At 38.4% G+C, this 23,613-nt stretch overlaps 1 protein-coding gene across 1 annotated transcript in view; it reads right to left on the bottom strand.

Annotated features, from left to right (window-relative positions):
• Window positions 1-23,113, bottom strand: part of rxfp2a (relaxin family peptide receptor 2a) — a 32,706-nt gene extending 9,593 nt beyond the window's left edge. Inside the window, exons 1-12 of the mRNA XM_068600499.1 lie at window positions 23,000-23,113; window positions 17,504-17,647; window positions 11,650-11,733; window positions 11,112-11,217; window positions 7,393-7,464; window positions 6,066-6,137; window positions 5,597-5,668; window positions 4,400-4,471; window positions 2,787-2,861; window positions 2,460-2,531; window positions 1,596-1,667; window positions 764-838 (exon numbers count right to left, since the gene is read on the bottom strand). Coding sequence (XP_068456600.1) covers window positions 764-838; window positions 1,596-1,667; window positions 2,460-2,531; window positions 2,787-2,861; window positions 4,400-4,471; window positions 5,597-5,668; window positions 6,066-6,137; window positions 7,393-7,464; window positions 11,112-11,217; window positions 11,650-11,733; window positions 17,504-17,647; window positions 23,000-23,084 — 1,001 coding nt within the window. The 5' untranslated portion in view covers window positions 23,085-23,113. The remainder of the gene's footprint in view (window positions 1-763; window positions 839-1,595; window positions 1,668-2,459; window positions 2,532-2,786; window positions 2,862-4,399; window positions 4,472-5,596; window positions 5,669-6,065; window positions 6,138-7,392; window positions 7,465-11,111; window positions 11,218-11,649; window positions 11,734-17,503; window positions 17,648-22,999) is intronic.
• Window positions 23,114-23,613: the final 500 nt, after the last annotated feature.

Below are 23,613 nucleotides of genomic sequence, written 5' to 3'. Positions count from 1 at the left end.
TTTTTCTTGACTGTTTTAATGTTTTAACTGTTAAAAACATTGTTAAATCTGCATCATATTTTGCTTTAATGGTTTTATGTGAAGCACTTTGAATCGCCTTGTTGTTGAAGTGTTTTATACAAATAAACTCGCCTTGCCTAAACTTTTGAACTGAAGTTTTCATCTGCTCTCTGTTTGATATTTCTGTTCATGGCTGCTAATCTTTAAAAGATAGAAGCAGCATTTAGATCCTGAGGCGACATTTGCAATACCACACTGTAAATACTCTTTAGTGATGGTCCTGCATGAAAACATGAGTAGAAAGTATGTTTTTTGTTCTTAGTTATTTTCCACCATTGCCTTACTTGGCTAAAAGACATAAAGTGTATCATTGTTTATGTACAATTGACACAGAGCCGGACTCAGTGCACAAACCTGGTTCTGACCATACAATGAAATAAATATGACACTTGTGCTCATCTTTTCATCCCAGACACAACACAGAGGGCCAATTATAAATGAGCTTTCAAACGTTTTGGCTTTGCGATAACAACACAATAACATCTCTGACAGCAAGTCGCACCACAAGACTAAAACTTTATTTATTTTAAGATACTCGCTTCAATTTTCTAAGATTCTTTCCTGTGGGAGGAATTAACGGTAGGATGAAAAGTTGTTCTCTAAATCCGACCTTATAATTAGAAGTCCCTAAAGTGTTTTTACACCTAATATACCATAATCCCCCCATAATCCACACACGATTACGCACACCTCAGTTACTCACAGTTTAAGAAGGGACTTGGAGAGACTCCTAAAGATGTTTTTTGGCAACTTCCTTATCCTGTTGCTAGACAGATTCCTAGATACATTGAGACAGAAAATAATAAAGACGTGAATTCCTTGAAAATGAATAACATGCAGCTATACGTATATAGATTTTTTTCTCATTCATTTCCAAACATTAATTGTGGAAAGTATTGAACAAAGCACAAATAATTATTTTGTTACAGCAGATTTATCAGGTAAAACATTTGTTTAATAACTACTATAGCAGATGATTGAATAAGTGATGAAAATAATTTCAGTATTTCTTTCCAAAAGTGTAATTTGCAAGGATGAATCAAGAATACATTTTAGCAGGACAACACTGCATGGTTTCCCACACAGCTTTCATTGAATCTCCCTCCATTACCTTTATAATTTAAATAATAACACCCATACACAGTGTTATAGACCATCATGTGCATTCTTGCTCAATGCTAATCTATTTATTATTTAGATTCATTTGAAATGTATTTTAAGGTCCCTTTAAAATCAAAACCCTGTATTGTGTTTACATGTAATGCAATTCTGAGATGTTATATTTATCCTCTTAAGGCTCATTAATCTTTATTCTATCTTTTTCCATTTTAATACAAAATGTAGAATACATTATTTTGTGTGATAATAAATTAATTACGTTTGAGAAAACATTCTCAAAACAACATTTCAATTCCCACTAAAACTCAACAACTGCTTAAACTGACATCTCAATATAATTTACTCTCTTCTGATACAAACTGAAATAATGATGTGAACAGAAGGATAAGCATACAAACAAAGTGGCTAGTACTTACAGTTCAGCCAGTTTCCACAGAGACTGGAATATGTTTTCAGGAATACTTTTGATCCTGTTGTCCATCAGTAATCTGAAAAAGACAGAGCTGCTGTCAGAAACTGTGTGCCAAATCTCATTTATTGAACGAACATCTGGCTCCCAATTTCCACAAAACACAATCTGTCAACAGTTGATGTGAACTCAAACAGCTCTCTCAAAAACAGGAGTTTCTGCATTGTTTATGAAACGTACAGAGCCACACAGATAAATGCCTTGCTCATTCTCATTGTGAGGCAGAGCATTTCTTATTCCTATTAAGAGGAAGAGAGAGACAGAGAGAGAGAGAGAGAGAGAGAGAGAGAGAGAGAGAGAGAGAGAGAGAGCGAGAGAGAGAGAGAGAGAGAGAGAGAGAGTAAAACCAACTCAAAATAAGAATTCATAGTTCAAACGCAATTAGTTGGACTTTATCATTATTACTCCTATTTATAGTAATACACATAGAATTAAGATGTTCAAACTTTGCATGTTGAAGAAGAATAAGTTCATGATGATTTAAATGTTTGTCTTAGTGTGTTAAGAATGAAACAGAACATGTAACATCAAAACTAGAATGTCTCTTGAGTCCAGAGATATGAGCCTAAAACAAAACAAAAACAAAATTGATGATTAATTGTCTGGTATAGAATGGATGTCTGATATAATTACACTCAGGAAACCTCGTCATGTCTCAGACAATAAATGAGAATGCAACTAAATTGGAAATTATGTTATTGGAAAATTGGGAAAAAGACCCCTAAATAAAATGGATTGACTCTACACTCCTGGATTGGGTTTCAATCACTTGCGACTTTTATTACATTAAACATTTACGTGGGACACTCACAGAACTTCAAGGTTGCTGCAGTTCTTCAAGATCGAGTAGTTGAGTGTTTGAATTTGGTTTCCCTCAAGATCCCTGATAGCAGAAAAGAAATGGAGAACATAAGCCTCCTGTAATCTCTGTCTACCATCGGTGTTTACCAATGCACACAAGCACAAACACACACATTCATCCGTCTGTATTTAGAGTACAAATATCTACTGATTCACACACACACACACACACACACACACACACACACACACACACACACACACACACACACACACACACACACACACACACACACACACACACACACACACAGGTGCACTGCCACATCAGACTCACAGCCAGTCCAAGGCAGGCATGTGTTCACAGAAGCTCAGGTGTGGAAGCTGCTGCAGCGAGGTGCCCACCATGGATCTGATGATGAGAAGAACAACATGTTATTGCAAATAAGAGATTCACCTCACACACTGCACGAGTTCCCACGGTTACAGAGAGGAGGTGATGCACAGCTGGAAGAAGCAGCGACTTTAGCTGGCGCTCCCTCTTTAAGTCTGAAATCCTCATCCAAGCTCGAGAAGGTTGAGCCAGAACTTCCTTGAGGCCAACCAAAACGCGTCCAATGTCTTCTCAGACTCCTCCCACACTTAGGTTTTGTGCTTTCACACTGACCAAATGTGCATTGTTGTCCTGGAGGTGAAATCTCCCTACAAATTAAAGTCACTTTATAGATTAAAAGCTGTCATTGATATTTCGGGTGGCAACCCTTCAGACAGATGTTGGGAGAGATGAAAACCCACTCCACAGTTGAATGGAGAAACCAAATGAGGGACATATGGTCGTTTCTGACTAAGAGTAACTCCCGAATGGTACAAGCGTTCTTTGAAGAACTTTATCTTTTTTAACTTTAAAGATTCAAAGGACATTTCTTGAAATGGTTACCTGTTGAGGATAGAGAAGCAAACAGAGAGAGATTGAGTCTATAGTGGAAAGAAAAACTGTGAGTTGACAGGTGTGAAGCACTGAGGAACTCTTTCAGTGAACAAAGATTTAGATAACAATATTGCAATTTACGATATTCTACAAAGAACAGTGTTCGCTGCCGAGTCAGTGAAGCCGAGACTGTATGGAGAGGAGAACGTTTGTGACAATGACGAGAGATAAGAGAATAAAAGGTAAAGACAGAGAGAAAAGGGTCCGTAAGGATGATGCTCTGTCCTAGATGCTGTCAGACTCTGTCAAATAGTCTCTTTTTTTGCTTTGGAAGGTCCCACACAGAGTAAAATTACCCAGAAGCACGTTAAGGGCTGGTTAAATTCTCTAAATGCAAAGAAAAATTGCGACATTGCTTCCTTTCTTATCTCCTTTTTTTACTGAGCCATCCTTTATGCAAATAAAGCGATACCGTGTCTGACCATTCACTGTCACGTGCTCCTTGTTTGCTTTTTTTAGTGCCTGTTACCTGTAACCTAGCTGCTGAATATTATTACACTGGCCCGTTTGAACCTCTGCCTATTGTGAAAACTTCTGAAATGAACGCAATTAAATTGCCCTTTGTAAGACTCTATTGACTCCCTTGATTATTAACCACCTTCATAATTCAAAGACATAACTGAGCATGATATTATGTTCATCTTCACAGAGTATGACTAAGCAGATATTTGACAATAATGAAAACTCCTCCAGTGGAAAATGAGACCCGTGGGATTGCCAACATTACTGTCTTCATTAGGCATGCATACATGTGATCTGAATAAAATTATAATTTCCCACAATGAGCTGAGTAGGTGCTGGTTTTATATACTGTACATAATCATACTGTACTGTATATGGCCAACTGATATCCGATGCATTTCTCATATGAGACTCAGCAAATGTCGGAATCACTTTGAGATCAGAAACCATGCAGGCAACACTAAAACAGAAGATTTTAAAGAGAAAACCATGCAACTCACAGGAACATGAGAGACCGGAGGCCGATGAAAGTGTCCTGGGACAAGCTGCTTAGCGGGTTATGATCCAACAGCCTGGCACAAAGAAACATTGTTACTTATTCGTATCAAAAGAACAACTCAACATTTCGGGAAATACGTGTAATAACCTTCTAACCAAGAACTAGTCGAGATGAGCATTGCCACGCTCATTTCTGTACGCTAAATATGCATCCAGCATGGTTTTTATTTAATACTACTTCTTCTCCAGCTGGGTGCTACATGTCACGATGGACCTTACAAAAATCCTTCTTTATCGAGACCTGATGTGATAAATGCAGAAGACCTGTAGCCTGCTGCCGGCCTAACCAAAGACGATCTGGACAAATAAATAATCCACTTTCGCAAAGGTTGGTAGTATTTTTATTTCCTCTCAACTTGTCGGCGGCGAGCAGACGGCTTGTAGCTAACAATCCTAACAGTGCACACGTGCTGACAGATCAAACAGTGTTTACCTAAAGGGCCGTATGAGTGCAGAGCAGCCGATGGGCACGCTCACATGGACGAACATGCACTAAAAGCACGTGTGGTGGATAAACGAAGCAAGAGAGAGAGCGACATCATGTCTCTACTCAGGTAGACATCACTGCACCATATCTTTATGTAGCAAATAGTTGTTTAATGCTTTATTATTGTTCAGAATGTTAAATACAGCTCACCTGAGGATTATTGGATTAACAGTAATGCTTTCTTTGTTTCAAGGTGACTCAAATTCGTTTTCACAGGGAAAACAAAGAAAACACAACTGGGCAAAATGTTTGACTTCTAGGAGTACAAATCAAAGCGCTCAAAGCGCTCCATACTGAAACCCAGATGATTTGATGTAAAGGGGATTTCTTTTAAACCACAAATCAAAATCTGAAAATAAAATCCAGAGGCTTATGAGGAGACCCACGCATGGGTCTATCCAGATTTAAACAAAACCAGGCAACACAATACAGAGAACAGCTGCTACACACAGGCACATAATGACTACGGTGTGTTTGAATATACTGAATATTACACAGTGTCCCTCCATCCACATTATTATAAAACCAGCGCCGTATCCAACACGATAAACTCCTCATGCATGCCCGCGCGCGTGTGCACATGTGTGTGTGTGTGTGTGTGTGTGTGTGTGTGTGTGTGTGTGTGTGTGTGTGTGAGTGTGTGTGTACTCACAGCCACTCTAACTGATCGAGATCCCTGAACACACCAGGACTAAGGGAAGATATTAAGTTCTCACTAAGAAATCTAAGAGAAAGCAGAGAAAGACGGGCTGATCTTCAAATGTAGCTTCTTTGACTCTCAAATATAATACAATATTTTAAGCAATACTAGCTTTAAAAAATTATATATATATATATATATATATATATATATATATATATATATTTATATTTATTTATAAATAGCTTTAAGATGTGTTTTCAAAGACCAAATGGATATAAACATATGAATAAAAAATAGACTAATGCGATAAACAGGTGATGAATTGATAATCAAAAATCATTTCCAACCCTAATACACAGTTACTGATTATAACATCCAACCTGTAAAACTTGCTTATAAGCTATTGTTTTCTGACCGTAATATATTTTTTAATGCCTTGTCAGATTACTGTCAATAATAAAGTAATCAGAGTACTTACAACCTCTTTAAACTGCGCAGGCCACTGAAAGCGTGTTTGGATATGAACTGGAGGCTGTTGTTTTGCAGAAACCTGGAAACACAAAATCATCAAAATCATCAAAAACTCTACGGCTCTGACTGTTGATCCCTCTAATGCACGTAAACATCATCCACACAAACAAACAAATGCTATTAAACTGACTAGAATAATGACAAAATGATTAGTTTGAATAAAATCATCATTATCATCCGCTGCACTAGCATCCATTTATCTTTTTACACTTCACTAAGAATGATGTACGTAAGGACAATATCTCATCAGCGTATTCTCCACATCAACACAGAGGACAGTAACAATCATTTGCTCAGATGCAAATTATGACCATTCAAAACACACGAATAACGAGGCAGCAATTACTGACCTTTGATTCGTCATTAAAGTTTGTGTAGCTGTTTGTGAAGGTGTGTGTGTGTGTGTGTTCCCTACCAATTAGCTTCTGCAGAATGGGAAATAGGAAATGGACTGTACTTGTCTTGCGCTTTTCTCATTTTCCAACTCCTCAAAGCACTTCAACACCACATGTCATAATTCACCCATTCACACCTATTCATGCACTGATGGCAGAGGCGAGCATGCACGCTGCCGTCCTCCCATTAGGACCTTAACTAACCATTCACAATGAAATCATTCCATGTGAATACGAATCGTCATATTTGAGAAGGAACAATGTCAATGTGGCAGCAGATTATACATTTTCGTGTGTGGCGTTAATATTTGCTTTGATTTCAGGGATCCATTTATCTACATGAACATTAAAACAAGTCTAATGATAATTCACTGTGTCTTTGAGGTTGGAAAGATGAAAAAAAAATGCCTTGAAATACCAAATGAATTCGCCAGAAGGCAAAGTGTCTGATCAGAAACTGCACGGATTCATGTTTCCTTGAATGACATGGATTTACTGTGTTCCCACACTATATGCAGAAACATCAATAATGAATAAACCAACTGTTAGCGTGAATCAATATTGGAAGCCCGGTGTCGCCTCCAGAAGAATTCGGTTCGACAACTTCTCTTTTTCTCGTAATTTATTTCCTCGATCACAAGTAAAGTACTAAGCTCTGCAGTTGCAAAGGCAGGGAGTCGTCCAGTCAACGCAGGATGACCGTCTACAACAACACCCCCAACAGCCGGAAGTTCGGCTCTTTAATACACGTTTTTCCGTCATCAACATATCATAAGAAAAGTAACATTTAATTGGCATCTACAGAATTTTTCGATCTATATTATCACAACAAAATGTACCTATTATGAGGCTGTGGAAAGCAACACGAAAATTACTCACAGTCTCTCGAGGGAAGAGTATTCTGAGAAAACAAAATCAGACAACACTCGGATCTCATTGCTCCTCAGCGACCTGCAACAGGAGCCATGAAACGCCGCAGTTAGAAAAAACATCGGTTTCACACAGAGTACAGATATAAAAACATTTACTGAGTAAAAACATGAGTGCTGCCGTTTTTTCCACAAATTGTTTTTAGAGCCATGACATCACATTTGAAAATTGTTGAAAGTGTTCAAAGGGTTTGAAAAGGTTCACTGTAATGCAAATTTAAAAGGTTAGTACGAGGGCAGGTAAATAAAAATGGCAGAGCATAAACTGATACACTACCCCCCCGCCCACACACACACACATACACACACACACAGTGCTGGAAAAAGTAATTACAGGAAAAAATAATGCCATAAGAATTCAAGTAAACATGTTTTGTATACTGAACAAAATGATATACTGAACCTGTTTGTGTTTGTTACAGCACAGCGGGTCACGTCATTAACAGCAAAATAGCTTATTTACATAAAATATAACACGTATGCCTTAATTATACGCCCACCTACACACAAACACCATTTGACAAACAATAAAACACATTGGCAATAAGATCTGAAGTGATTTTCATTTGCACAATACGGACTACTGAGAAAATAAATTGCTACGGAATTGCTACAAATAAAAATAGTTTGATCTTTCTATGTTTTCTTCAGAAACCAAGTTCTGTGGCCTGATGATCTAAAGTGCTGCTCCGCCTGAGAAGGTAATTCAATGTATTATTCTCTAGATTTTGTTTCAAACACCTTCGGATTAAATGAAAGATGCAAAAGGGAGAGAAGATAGAATAAAGTAAAATATAATGGTAGCCCTGGGAACCAATTTCAAAGCGGAATTAACGAGGATAATAAAGTCTGCGAGATAAAATCTCAGGCAAAGAGCTGCTGGCTTGTGATGCCTCCTCTAAAGTAAACTGTATTGCTGAAGGTCAGACTGAGTTCAGGCAAATGACGCAATAGCCATTATATACAACTATAAACAGGTTATATATTATAAAAACAAAGGAACGTTTGTGGAGGCCAAGGCAGTCGGTTGTCTGAGTGTTTTTTTCTGATCGAGGGAGGTTATTAAAGCCGGTTTTGAGGAGCTGAAATTTTAAAAAAAAGTGTCCATATCAATTATAAGAACTTAATATTTTCATCACTGTCATTGTCATCGCCAAATGCGGAAACAGTTGACCCTTGAAGACGCAGTCCAGCAATTTGTTTTTGCACTGCACGGCCGCACTGCCACGCCAGAAGCAGGGGATAAACACAAAATGAGTGGGCTAACAGAGAAAGGGTTTATTGAACTTGCAAAATTCAGAGACAACCGTGATGTTTGAACACCAATCCAACTGGTGTCGTCACAGCTACAACACATACGTATGTGTGTACAGCATATCTGATCTAATCTTGCTGCAGTAGGTTTCACTACATGTGTGCACTCATGACACATGTCAGATAATCAGGTGTTGGTTCCTGCGATCTCAAACTGAGCCTCGGCATGTGGTCGGCTTAGTCACACTTCAATTTGAAACAAAAATCAAAGCTTGGCCATAAAAAGCCTACAAAGTTCAACTGTGGAATTGATTCTGTAATCACTGGAGCTAAGAAACCGATTTCTAGCAAGAAGGCAAGGAATGGAAGCATTTAAAAAAATTAAAAAAAGACTGCCTGTAAAGAAAAACCTGTAAAACGATGTTTCTTACACTCAACAATCCCAGAAAAAAATCTAACTGAGGAAATACCAGTTTGAAGGGGCAGGTTCTCATTATTAAGCTTTGAGGGGAATTTTAATGACAACAAGCACGCATGCAAATTCTAAACGCCACTTAGAAACCAACCGAAATATTATACAAAGATGAGGAGTGTGATGCGAATCAAACGCATGACATCTGGCAGAAAGAACAAAACTAAATGTCCACAAACATCTTAATACGAGCTTGTTAATGTTTAAATCGTCATCAGTTACAACTTTGTAGTGGTCGACTCCAGACGACCAAAGAAAGTGCTTGATAGTGCAGTCTGACTCATCAGTACAGAGAGAACAGGATAAGGAGTGAAGCTTCTCACTGAGAGACCAAACTGTAAAGGAATCAAAGGTTCAATGAAGCAATGCAGCGTCAAACTAAAACAAGTTGCCAGACGCAGAGAAGCTGAGACTAAGATGAATGTGAGGATACTACAGGATGTGAACATATCAAAAATAAAATGGATCCACCTATCCGCCTCTGTAGGACTCTACAAGGGGGTGTAAATGAGGATTGATGGATGCATAGAAATCATAAATGATATTCTAGTCAGTGTTCAATCAATGATTATTTAACTGAAGTGGTGTCACTACTTCATTCAGAGGAAAAGAAAACAAGGCTGCTGGAGCGTTCACCTTCAACGATACCCACTAAATAAAATACATTTATGAAACAATGAATGTATTGAATATCAACACTGAATGAGTTTTGAAATAGACTACTGCTAAAATACTGAAATGACATTGTCCTGAAATTGTTCACCAAGACAGGATAAATTAGCATTTGACTTGATGAAAGCAGAGAAGCAAGTTTGAATAAATAGTTTGACGTGTTCAGTTTTTGAGTCGTATAGCAAAACAACTGGAAGCTGGGCGGGAAACAAGTTAGTCTGCGGTTTCCAGAGCTCAGATACTTTTTCACAGCAGACATTTTCGCTTATCATGGCGTGAAAAGCAATGGAGTAATTAATAACATTGAAAACAACTGTATTATATTTAGGAGAGTTAAATATTTCATGAGAGCTCACTGGGTACAGCTTCACACCACATACTTCTTCTGTCATAACCTCGAACTTTGACCCTTTTTCTCATATGTTTGCTGCACAGAAAATTGAGGATCAGAACAGCCAAAAAGGTACCGATATTATATTGTTAAATGATGTATACTATATATAGTAAATATCTTTCAAGCCTGCTACGTAGCGTGGCAGTAGGGATTTTGGAACATGCAGAACACGTCTGCCATAGATGGGATCAATAAACACTTTGTCTCTTGTTTTATCAGAACAAACAATCAGGTCTATTGAGTATTGCAGCTGCGGACACACTGACCTGCAGAGTGTCTGATGGTCTTTACTACTGGGCAAGAAAATCACTTCATTAACCTTTTTTTTTTTAGCAGATAAACAACAACAAGACCAAGGATTTAGAGAGCAGAGATGGTGCCGAAGAAAAACTGTTTTTCTGTTTCTGTTTTTCTTCTGTGATCTCGTGATATTGTGAGAAGCCGGCTGCCGAGCAACAGACGTGAACAGTCAAAAAAGATTGGTTGAAAAATGTAAATATAGCTGGGAGGAAAGTCCAACAGAGGGCAACGGAAACTTTGGTAATAATTTCAAGAACAACAATGGTAAGTGGTTTGTGCTTTTTTTTCCTGTCTGTTCAGCACTTTTCATTCACTACATATATTTAACCACTTACAGTTATTATCTTGGCAATTTCAACTTGATTTGTGTTTATTTGTTGGATCTGTGTTACAGACGTTCTGATCATCGATGCCAGAACAGAAACAGCTAACTGAAAACAACATATCATAGCTTGAGAGACCGTAAGGATTGAGAAGACTTCTCACTTTGAACACACACACACACACGGACACACACACACGGACACACACACACACGCACGCACGCACACAGTAATTACAATCAGAGGACACTTACAGAAAGGTAACATTTGGGGAGAGACGTGGAACATCCTGCAGGTTGACTTTGACACATTCCACGTCTGTCTTTAAGCAGGCACACTTCTCCGGATACTCCTGCAAGACTACACACACACACACACACACACACGCACACACACACACACATACACACACACACACACACACACACACACACACACACACACGCTTCATGAATTATAACTATGCAGGCTTATTACAGAATACTAATAGTTAATAAAAGTAGTCCTTTGGAACACAGCATGACGACTTTGGTGGCCTTTAGAATTATAATTAATAATTATTTTTCATTATTAAACAACTGTTGAAATATAAAATGCGAGTCACAATTTCCCAGAACCGAATAGTGATTCAATTAACGATGTCTCTCATATTTGCTGAACACCTTATCTCATTACTGTCTGAGCACACAAATATAGTATACACACATTCGAATGATAAATACTACACATACACAAATACTATCTACACACACACACACACACACACACACACACACACACACACACACTCACAACACTCATTTGGTAGGTGCTGGTCCACATCATTGGCATCTTGTAGAGTTTGGTCGAATAAGTCGGCCCATCCGATGTTGTCTCCTGCAAAGCCAGACAAGGAACAATAATTATCTGTACAACACAGAAATCTATGAAATAACCACAAGTTCTTAACATCGCATTTCATGGTGGTTTCACGTAATGTGGAAAATGACCTACAACCGCTTAGTTTTATTATAAATGTTGCCGAATTTGTCTGCTGCAAAACAGATGTATTGTACTTACACATTTTAGAGTATGTTGTCATATGTAATCACACAGTCTGGCCAAAGTTTGCCTTGTACTGGGAGGACTGGTATTATGAAATTAACTAGACTACACGCTCATGATTAATTTACAAAAAGGAATTATAATCCATCCATCTATTATCTTTAACCGCGTCTCCGGTTCAGGGTGGTTGGGGGGCTGAAGCCAATCCCAGCTGACATTGGAGGCGACGGCATGGTTCACCCTGAACAGGTAGAGGGGAGTCATTTGTTAACTTGGGTGCAATTCAGACTGTTCTCCTCGTCCCTTTTCCTGGAGTCAACACACGCCGAAAGACAACTGGAAGCAGAATCAAACCAGAGTGTATTTTAGTGTTGTTTCCCGACTAGGGTGTGTTTTTTTTTTTTAAAGTGTTTTCACGGTTTGAGACTTGATACTAACTTACAAGGACAATAACGTATCCTCCAGTAAAATACCTCCGCTTCTTCAATCCATGCTCTTCTTTATAACTGCAGCGCCTGTGTCAAAGCAAGCGACTATAATACGCCTGTATGGACATTACAGAGTAATGAAATCTGAGGTGTGTTTTTAGGGGTGGATTTAGTTTTATTAGAAGACCCCAGACCAAGACTGACTTGTTGGCATTCTCACCCTTTTGTAAACTGGGAATGTTTGTATTGGTTTAAGTAGAAAAAGGTTTTTTTCTGTGGTAAACTATGACCCATTATTGCTAAAACTTGTAATATATACATATACATAAAATCTGTAATTTTTATGTGGTGTTGGATAGTTTAATCAACAATAATGAATTTTATTTTATTTTTACATAATTGTTATATATTAATTGTTATATTTCGTGAGAAAATATGAATCTGCAACCTAGCCTGCAACTTTTCTCAGTCAGGTAATTTACTTTGGGGCATTTTATTAGTTATTAGTTAGTTATTTATGGTGTTTAAAAAAACATTTGACCAGCATAATACTTCTCAAGCTGATGCAGGGCCTTAACGTTGGACCCCCAGGCAGTAAATGATGAAGTCTGGCCCTGGTGTATCTTTCCTGAACCCGAGTGGAATTCACTAACCGTGAAAAGTCACGACTTGGGTATGTGACAGACAGGCGTGTTGCTCTTGGCCAGAGAAAGTCCAGTGGTAAGTGTAAAGGTGTTTATACGAATGTTTTTTTGAAGAAAAACGCCAGCAGCAACACCACAGCCCAAAAATTGAGTTTGCTCTTTCGAGCCATGTTGGGAACTGCAACTGCACGAGTTGTTTCGAATATCGCAATGAAGCTCTGTTTTTTTCGAATGAAAGTCAAATTTCCACCCGCGGCATAGATCAGCGCTGTTCGGAGCTGTCAAACATGTGTGTGGTCTCTGACATGGAGCCGGCACACTCTGAGTACACACCGACCCCAGCTGACAACTGTCAAAGCCTCCCGGGTGCTGGAAGTGACTGTAGACATGAAACGGGTTTGAAGAGTCACTGCTGTGCATTAGCAGATGTGATGGAGGAATGTATTTTGTTGCTTATATAAACTCATGTTTTTTTTTCTGTCATTTACAGAAAATAAACCCTCTGACTAAAACGTTTGTGTCATAGTTCATAACGTTTCAATTTCAACTGTGCAAGTGACATGTATCATTTTTAAGGGGTTATAATTTACCAAGAGTTTTGTAAGCACTTCTATTAAAGTTCCCATGTAAATATATGTTTAGACAGCTTATTAGACCCTGCCCTGCAGTGGTTATCCGCCTTAAATCTACGGACTTCCCTCACAAATGAGATCCTTCTCTAGCCACATCCCCTGAACTGTGCACACTATGTAATATATTAAATCATTAAAGCACTCTTTAAGCTTCACTTTCAATTACGTCTCCACTTTGACGTGTTGCCAAGTTGCTTTTCCACAGATGTTGTTTGGGGAATAGCTGGCCTGTAGTAGAGCAGCACACTCCTGCTCAACAGCTCAATACTCAAGGTCGTCCGTTACTCTCTGACATTGACACTGATCTACTCCATGGTTTTTATTTTGCCATTTGTGCCTAATTCAACAGTCCAGACACATGGATGCTCCCATTTACATTTTTTTTTTTTTTTTTTTTTTTACCAGTCTCGCGTCCCCTCTTTTGTGAACCACTGCTGTAGTGCATGGCAGCACCTGGAGGACTGAAATATTCAAAAGCGGAAATATTCCCACTTAGAACTGTGTCAAAAACATAAGAGATCCCACATCTCGCTGCAGGGAGCTTGCATTAAAAAGTCATTTGCAGGTGCTGCTTTTAACGAGCTCCGCATGGCTGCAGACCACGGGGAGGGCCGCAACCTGAGCAACTTGCTTTTATCAAAAATATTAAATTACATGAAACTTCCCTGTGATTTATGCAGGTGTTCAAACAGCCATTCGATTTTTTTTTTTATTATTGCTACTCCACAGATATAAGTGCATGCTTTCATACTTTCAAGCTGTTTGCTGAACTCTGATAAAGGTGTGTGCGTACCTTTTTTGCGAAACATTAATATTTTATTTTGATATTCGGCCCATGGTATCAATTGATTATTTTGGTTATAAATTAAAAGTTTGTTATAATGCCTTTGAGTTCTTATTTAGCAAGACATAGCCAGCCAACAGATAATGCACACAAACTGAGCACCCGGCGGCGCACAATAGAGACGAAGCGCAATCTAGTCCCGCCCACAAAAAAGAGAATAACAATTCTCCCCTCATTTGGTATTGCTCCAAGGTGACTCCTTTTCATTTTTTGCTAACAATCAACAGAGAAAATGTCTAAATGCTGCTGTGGGGTGGGATGCACTACCAATGTTGAACAGAAACAAGGACTAGGTTCAGGCAATAAGACGTAAGAATGAAAACCTGTGGGATCCTGACACTCATGTCATGTGCCGCATTTTGTCCAAATGTCAGATTGAGGCTAAACATATTTTTGTTAGTTTAGCAAAAGCATTTTAACAGTATCCAGTTATTATATGTTATAGTATGTTACAGTTGAACAGGGATAATGTTAAATAGAAAGTAGTGCAGTATTATGTGATAACTAACATAACAGTTATCTATTTAAGGTTAACAACAAGAACGTAGAAATGCATTGTCAATTAAAAAGAGTGAAATCGGGGACGCTATAGTTATTTCCTTTGTGAATGAAACATGTTAATATGCATTCCATGGTAAATAAGCTGCGCTCTTAACTTGGAGAGTGTACACGTTTTGTGTCCATCATTATGCAGCAAATTCACACTGTGTATATTTTAGCCGGGTGTGCTAAAAGTGGACACCTCCCCCAGCTGAGGTGTCCCAGGGAGACTATCAGTGTGATGTGTGGAGACGAGAGGAAAGAGGGGGGGAGGAAAAGAGACGAGAGGAAAACAGACGAGAGGAAAAGAGAGGGGAGGAAAAGAGACGAGAGGGAGAGGAAAAGATAGGAGAGAAAAAGCGAGGAGAGAAAAAGAAAAGGAAAGGAAAGTCTACATGAGACTAGTTTATAAAGATGTATTGATGTTAAATGGTTATTTATTTCTTAGACCTGTATGAGTGAGAAATAAATATAAGTAACTAAACCATGGTCTTAGGTATGTGACCTTGTTTTTTTTAATATTTAAATAATGCCTACCAAAATGAGGAAGAAATACAATGGTTGTGAAGATGATGTAAACCTAATGGGCCTGGTGTCCATTTATTGAGTCTGTTTTCTCCAATTTGTGTCATTACGGAGATGTTGCACAACATCGAGGACGGAAAAGAGAAGTAATCCAGCAGAGAGCGGGTTTGTGTTTATTGGCAGGATGACCTCACTGTGACTAATTTGTGCTTCATTTTGATCTACAGCTGATATGTGAAAAGCCATTTTTAACTTGCAGAGAATGTATTGTTTTTCAAGATTGCAACTCTTTATCAGATATATGTAATTCATCTGACCTGGCCTCCAGTGATGAATGATGAAACACACAGAGTAAGGCACGGTTATTAAATTAAAAGAGAACTCAAAATGAATTTCATCACACAAAGGTCTGGAACATCACAATAATGTCTAACTTGCGCAATGATTTCATCCCATGTATTAAAGTATTCATAGCAGTTGTTTCAACCTCTATGACCTATACCTAATATACTGTACGTATGTAGTCAATAACTGACTATAAAATCAAATAAAGAAAGTTAAATTGAATAATATCTCAACAATATTTATCGCTCATTGAAACCACAATATTATATTTGTCTTTTCTTCTAAAAAGAGAATTATGTGCGCAGGGACGTTATCTGTGGTCATTGAAAGCCCTTATTTCAGCTCTATTCTGCTCTCTGTTGACATCATTGTGGGGCAGTTGATGGATGTGATCATTTGGCTCTGAGGTTTATTTTCTGTGCCTTCATTTTGGACTTGAGTGGGTGTGTTTGCTCAAAAGATTTGTGCTTTGTCTCATAGTGGTGTTTCACATTGCTGCTTTTAATAATCATCACGGTCTCTGATCATTCAAGACATACTGGTTTTAAACTACCCCTCAGAAAAATGAGCACTTTACAGTTAGTCCATTATTGGTTATAGGCTCTGGTTTAGCTGTCCACATTTTCCTTTTGGAGAACACCATGTGAAATGTCTTCTCTGACTCACGTCTCCTGCTGTGTCTCTCTGCCAGTCTCTGCTGTTTGTAAATCTCACTGGAGTTGTGATTATAATCAGAAAACATAATTTTGATTGCCGATATGATTTAAAACGCATGTAATTGGTCTGTGGGTTTTCTAGACCGCTGGATGAGTGTCGTACAGGCTAGAAAAGTTACGCAGCTTGAAATAGAAGTGCTCCATCAATTATCTATCGGTTGTAGGTCCAGGGTCATTGGGGTCTTGGGCCGGACTCGGACCGCACCCTCGGCCTATTCGTGACCCCTGGAGTAAGTAGTGATATTCATTGAAAATAGCTCATTTTCAAAATTTCTTAAATATGAAAAACAGATATGAGAGGAGTACAACTCTTCTCATATAACTCTTGGCAAAAAAAAGCCTCTTTTTTAAATACTCAACTTCATTTCTGTGTATTCCATCTTTTTTCTGTTGCTGATCAAGCTATTAGTGTTCCTCATGCTTGACTTCCTCTTCTCCTATTCAGCTAATTTGTAGAGGATGAAGAGTATGGTGAAGAGGTTTGTGCCGTGGTCATCCGCATGGCCACGGAGCAGGACAGGTTACAGCAGAGCGAGGCCTTGGTTGGCCTGAAGCCATCTGATTTATTAGAAAATAGCTGAATACACCACATGAAGTGATGCTTGACTTAACTTACAAAATCACATCCAAGTGACATTCAATGCTCGAGCTTGAACTATTTAATATAATCGTTTCTCTAAAAAAAATAAAAAATGAAGATCTTTGCTTTTCAAAATGAAAAAATGTGGAGTATTATGATTATGAGGTTACTGTTGCCTTTCAAATCTCAGCAGAAAGTTTATTGGCATTTTGAATTCATGCTGAGCCGAGTAAAATTTGAAACTTGTTCCTTTCCCGCTTGGCTGAATCCAGCGAGCCACAATGTCTGTTGTGAGCACATGCTGACTGGATGCTGAATGCTGCTTTGACTTTATACACAAACACTTACCACAGCGCCGCTCGTCAGCTCCATTCGGGCAGTCTTTGTGTCCGTTACACTGCAGAGCCTGTGGGAGACACTCACTTATGTTCCCACAAGGGAACTGGCCAAGGGGACATCTCGCGTCTACTTCCACCCGGCTTCCCAGCAGTGCTGATGAAGAGATACGGGAAAGAGAGTGAATTTATGTGGATATTCTCAAAATTTGCATCAAAGTTCAGTTGTCGATGTACATTTTCTCCTGTTGGAAAAATCAGGGGAAAGAGTCATTTTCTAAAAAGCCGGTCACATTAGCAAATGTTAATGGTATTTTGTGAGTTGAAGCAGGCAGTTGTAGTGGAATTATTTTTAGACCAATAGTTAATGATAAACCTGCTGTTGTGTCACATAGATGCACAGCAACTCTCACTTTGGAGACATTCAAATTGTTATTTAAGAAATTCAGGGACTGAAATGTTTTTGCAAAACCCGGATTACATTCAGTGGCATGAGGAGATGTTATTGTGGATATAATCCAACCTGTTACTGATTCTGCCTTTGTGGCATTTAAAGTTATATCTTTATGACCATTTCAGTTCCTGAAGCCACTCAAACTATTTATTTTGTGTTTGCCACTTAAAAGTGCCTCCTTTTGAGAGGGGAAAATTACTCGTTCTCAAATTTCCTTTAATCAGTTCAATTTGTCTGGTCGTCCCCCTCAATGCAAATAATCCATCGAAACTGTCATCAGTTCAACTAAAGTGACTTCCTTCTTGAAACCAAGACACCATTTTTACCATTTAATCCATGACCCATATTTTGATGCATGCAAAGCTTGTAAACGAGTGTTAATGAACCAATGATTCATTTATCTCAAAGTAATTTCAGGTTTTATCTCGTAAGCTATCATATAGCGTAGCTTTGTTATTTAAGACCAGAGAATTGCTATCGAAGTCACCAGACTCTTAAGCTGTAAAGACTTATCTTGACTTTTCATTTATTGCAGCCCGTCATGTCTCTGGCATGAACAATATGACAGAATTCCATCTGTCATGACCGGCTGCCAGCTGAAATAAAGAAACACCTCACATCTGCAATACTGCACATGCATCATTTCTCCCTTCTTACTGACACTCAATAAAGACCTGAAAAGCTCTTTTTTTGTTTTTGTATATGATCAGCAAACAACATTATGTAGTCAATTAAGTATTTATTTGTGAAATCACAAAGGGAAATACAAGTTTTAGATACTGAAATGAAAGAGGAACAAGAAGCTTATAACACTGTAAAAAGTTGTTGGTTGACATGTGTAATTATATATATATATATATATATATATATATATATATATATATATATATATATATATATATATATATACACACATACATACACACACTACGACCTGGTTATTTGACTGTAGTGGGATTATTATAATATTTGTAATGTGATATTAGGGAGGAAGAGCGGATTCACAATGTAATACCCAGAGAAGTACTCACACTGTCACACTTTCTCTTTTTATAAATCCTCTATGTGGAAAATGCACATCTGTAAGCACAGTTAAAGCAACCACTTTTCCCCCAGAACTGGGAAGGGTCCCTACTGAATAATAGATCCCAGGTGTGCAGGACAGGGCAGCTCACTAAGGCCACCTGGAAGACAGGTGAGGAACACACAGCATTTAGTTTGTGGCTGTTGACACGTTAATATAAGTTTCATAAGCAATTTTGATACAAATAATTTTATTCTCATGAATAATTTGGTATTTCATTGAGGATTTCAGAGGTGGCCAATACATAATATTTCCTTAACCTCCTGGTGTTCTACATGATCAATAATAATGTATTTTAATAATGTATCAATACTTTATTAAAATGCATTTATGAAAGTCTGCAAAAACACTTCAGTAGCATAACAGGATTTATGAGACGTCCATTATGAAACCGTAGCAACACAGACTTTGAATTGCGGATCTAATAAACACTAAAAGACACAGAGTGTGAATACCAAAAATGAATTACAACAATATTTAGTTAATTAATGTTCTGTCTTTCATGTTTTGTCTCAGATTTACGTGACCTCAGTGGACAGGTTACGACAGCACCTATTGTACGCGGCCAATATTCCCGTGAACACAAAGTCCTCGTGACATTGCTGACATCACCCGATGAGTCGCAACATCTAAATCAAACGCTTTGTAAAAACTACATTCTAACACAACAAGTGTAACACATAACCGTGGAGATTGTCTTGGCACAGTGATCACAGGCGCATTGCGTTCACGGTGTAACCTTTTCATCCATTCACATAAACACACACTCAAATTTAGAAGCAGAGATTGGACCTGAGATGTGCCTGCAAGACTATGAAGCTCGAAAAGACACGCCATGCCATGAAAACAGACACACTGGGAAAGTACACGGAGGCTCTGCAGTGACGCACAAAGAAGCAGGTGTGGTATTTGATCGAAAGTGTTTCACGCCTCTGAAATGTGAACAAAATAACATTGTCCCTTTTTCAGTTACTACTCTGGGCTGTTGAGAAGTAATTTATTGTTCACCATCTTTCTGATAAACACATTAAAAGTCAAGAATGAATGTGCAAACACATACTGCATAATGCATTTATTCGTGGAATTGAACAAACCCATTAATATTTAGACTATATTTGGCAACTTCATTTTCTAAAGTGCCCATTCCAGCATATAGCTGGAACTCCTTCATGGGTGTTTATACAATATACTGGATTTAAATTGAACAGAGTTCGAGGTTAAGTGCAGATATTTAGTTTGAGTTATAGGGCTGAACGTCCTGCACTGATCTTGCACTAAAATGCCTGACTGAGAGTCCGTGTAGCTGCTCTATAATCAATGTTTTACTTCAAACCCAATGACCTGGAATAAATTTGTTTGTTTGTTACTATGAGCGGTGTCAACAAGAGCTGCCGTGCTGAAGCAGATAGCACAAAGCACAGGGATCATAACGACGTAATCTCAATCCGTCAAGGCAAGGAACACTGTGAATAAAACAATAGCAAACATGAGAAACGGTCCTGCACTCTGCGAACAGATGGAAAAAATATCGCCTGGCTAAGACATGATTTGCCTGAGGCAATATTTTTTGGACACATAGATGTCTCAAATATTATTTGCGTGTTTTGTCTTTCTGGTTGGCAAGTGGTTTTGAATGAAATATATAGAAATCATTCTGCAGCGCTATCAGTGAACGCAACTATGAGCTTGATGTAAGAAAGTTTCAAAAGAAGCTTCCTGTTATGGTTTTTCCAGAAAAAAATATATGAATTACTCTACAACATCTTCAAATAGTTCATTAGTTTTTCACCTGGTGGTGCTTTGGTGCTGTGATTGACAAGTGAGACCTCATTTCACTTGTATTGGGATTTTATTATTATGCTTACTTTTTACACTGTTCTGCTGATTGACAGCCGTCAACAATGGGCCAAAAAGTGAAGTAATGTGGCCGCAAAGGTTGTGAAGAAGACTTCTCGCGAGAAAACATGGATGATTTCTTGTTCACAATAAAACTTGTGAGGGCACCTTAAATATAAGATAAGATAAAATAAGAAAATCCTTTATTTTTCCCTCAGTGTTGAAATGACAGGATTACAGCAGCACTGCTCACAAGTAAATAAAAAATACAAATCAAGTAATATAGATAAACTGTAAAACGTTTGCTTTTTGATAATGTTTGATATTAGTAATATTATTATTTTCGCAAGCAAATGGTTAAATGTGTGAAATGTAAAAACATCTGAAAAAACACACAAAGAAAACTTTGATTATGGAAAATAAAAACATGTAAAATAGACTGAACAGCTTCCTCTCTGCAGCCTGCTGAAAGTTAGTTAGTGTTGGTCAGGTGCTTTTTTTATTCTATCTATTTGTTTAATGTATAAACAAATACAATATGTAACCAACCAAGGTAAATATATGTGAAGCTCTCCTCCTCTGAGGCAGTGAGAGAAAATACAAAAAAGCAGACCCAGTTTGACATAGCACCTCTCCCAAAGGCAGGGAACCTTCACACGTGGAGACTAAAGCCAAGAAATTACAGAAACTGAAATTGTGCAGCATCCATGGACCTCCAGCCTAAAGGAAGCTTGTGCCACATCTGGATGCTCACCACAATTGTATCTATTCAGTGACCACTGGACCAAAACACTAATTGTAACTAACTTCATAATTTTCCTGATGGTTGACTGATTCCTAATCCTCGCTCCACGGTCTCTACTCTACTGGAATCTCATGCTCAAAGTAAAAAAAAAAAGGAAATTGCCTGTTTATGCGCCAACTGCACGCGCTGTCTAAAGACAGAAAATACTCAATCTGACAGATATCAGCAATCATCAGTATATCTTTCTGTGTTCTGACGGGGATTACACTGTCTAGATACTTTCTAAATGTTTCGAGGGGAAATATAACTGAAGACTGAATGTCTTCCTCATTTCCATTTCTCCACGAGTTCAAGGAAATGTCAAATAATTTGTGACCGATTGCTCTGTGACGAATACAACTTCCTTGACTCTGAAGCTCTGCCGCCTAACTGGAAAAGTTTGAATCATTGTGAATAACTTGTCAATTCCCCCTGAGAAATAAATGTCAATCTGGACTGAGGTAATGAGATGCAGTAGGGAGACACTGAATGGTTTCCTGTGATGTGGTTATTGAAAAGGATCTAGTGTCTGCAGTTTACGGCTCGTTTTGTATTTTACTCTCTTGCTTCTTTAAAAATGTTTTCCCTTTTGGTGATTTGTTTGTAGTTTAACTTGTTTTGCTCTGATCTTTTATACTTCGAGTTCACAGTTTGGAAGCAGACAACAGCATCATATGTGTCTTGTCGTGCTCAACACCTGCACACACACACACCCACACACGCACACACACACACACACACACACACACACACACACACACACACACACACACATGCCCATCATACCAGCATTCATGCAAACATTTTGACTCAAGAGGAGATCTGAAGGTGAGTCACCAGGTGGAGCATGAATGAATGCGACATGAATTGGATATTGATTTGTCTGATATTTAACAGATCAACCCTCCACTGTCCCTAGAAATAATCTGACGGATTGGACAGTTTTCTAGAGAAGTAAGACGTTTGTATACTATGTGTTAAATTACCTGAATATGTTTTACTCATATTTGATTATTAATCTTAGCAATTCTGTTTAAAGCTCAGGGGGGAAAAACATCCGACATTTCAGGATTGTATCCTTAGTGGTCAATATTGCAGCCAGATTGATCCACTGTGTTTGTGTCATGTTTTGCAGAGCTGTCTCTTTAATTGTGGACGTAAATGATCATTTACAAAAGCGCCTTCAACTTGATGAAAGCAAATGAGAGGGAAATATAACAAACAGAAAGCGAGGACACAGCTTGCAATATATGAAGACAAAGAGACGTCAGTGACGAAACAGCACTAAACAAAAATACAATCACTTAAATAACAGTCATGTAATCTTCTCATCGGCTCCATTTTACTTTACCTCGAATCTCAGTGTGGGTCAGGTGGATGAGCAAAATGATGACAGGTACGTCCATCCTGAGGCTCAGAAGTTTTCCTGCGCTCATGTCGCTGAGGCTGGAGAGCTTCGGACCGATTAACGAGAGGTGGGAAAACTGCCAGTCGACAGATAAGTCAGCCGAAGTCCAGACAGTCCAAATGTTAGATCATGCCTGACATTTAAAAACGGCCAAAAATATGAACTAAGCCATTGGAAGAATCGAATTACCTATTATACGTGGTGCGTAAAAACAGCAACATCCTCTCCATGCGGTATGTCCGGAGTTCTCTGAAGACACAGTCTCTCTCTCTCTCTCTCTCTCTCTCTCTCTCTCTCTCTCTCTCTCTCTCTCTCTCTCTCTCTCTCTCTCTCTCTTTCTCTCTCTCTCTCTTATAAACATCTCTTCATTCTTTGCTCCATCTTTTTCTTTCCTGCCTATTATTTCTGTGACACACCTGCATAGACTCATTTCCTGTCAGTTGACCCAGCAGCACAAAGTGTGACATGTGGACGTTCATGGACCTTCCAGGATGAGCTTAGTTGGTGGAGCTAACTTTCAAACTTTTCAAATAAAGGACCAGAACTGATAAAGCAGA

The sequence above is a fragment of the Clinocottus analis genome, unplaced genomic scaffold (genome assembly GCF_023055335.1).
Source record: "Clinocottus analis isolate CAN_PGR_092001 unplaced genomic scaffold, fCliAna1.0.p SCAF_5, whole genome shotgun sequence".
Classification (NCBI taxonomy): domain Eukaryota; kingdom Metazoa; phylum Chordata; class Actinopteri; order Perciformes; family Cottidae; genus Clinocottus; species Clinocottus analis.
Note: the sequence above shows the minus strand (reverse complement) of the source record. Positions and strands in the feature narration are given on the sequence as shown.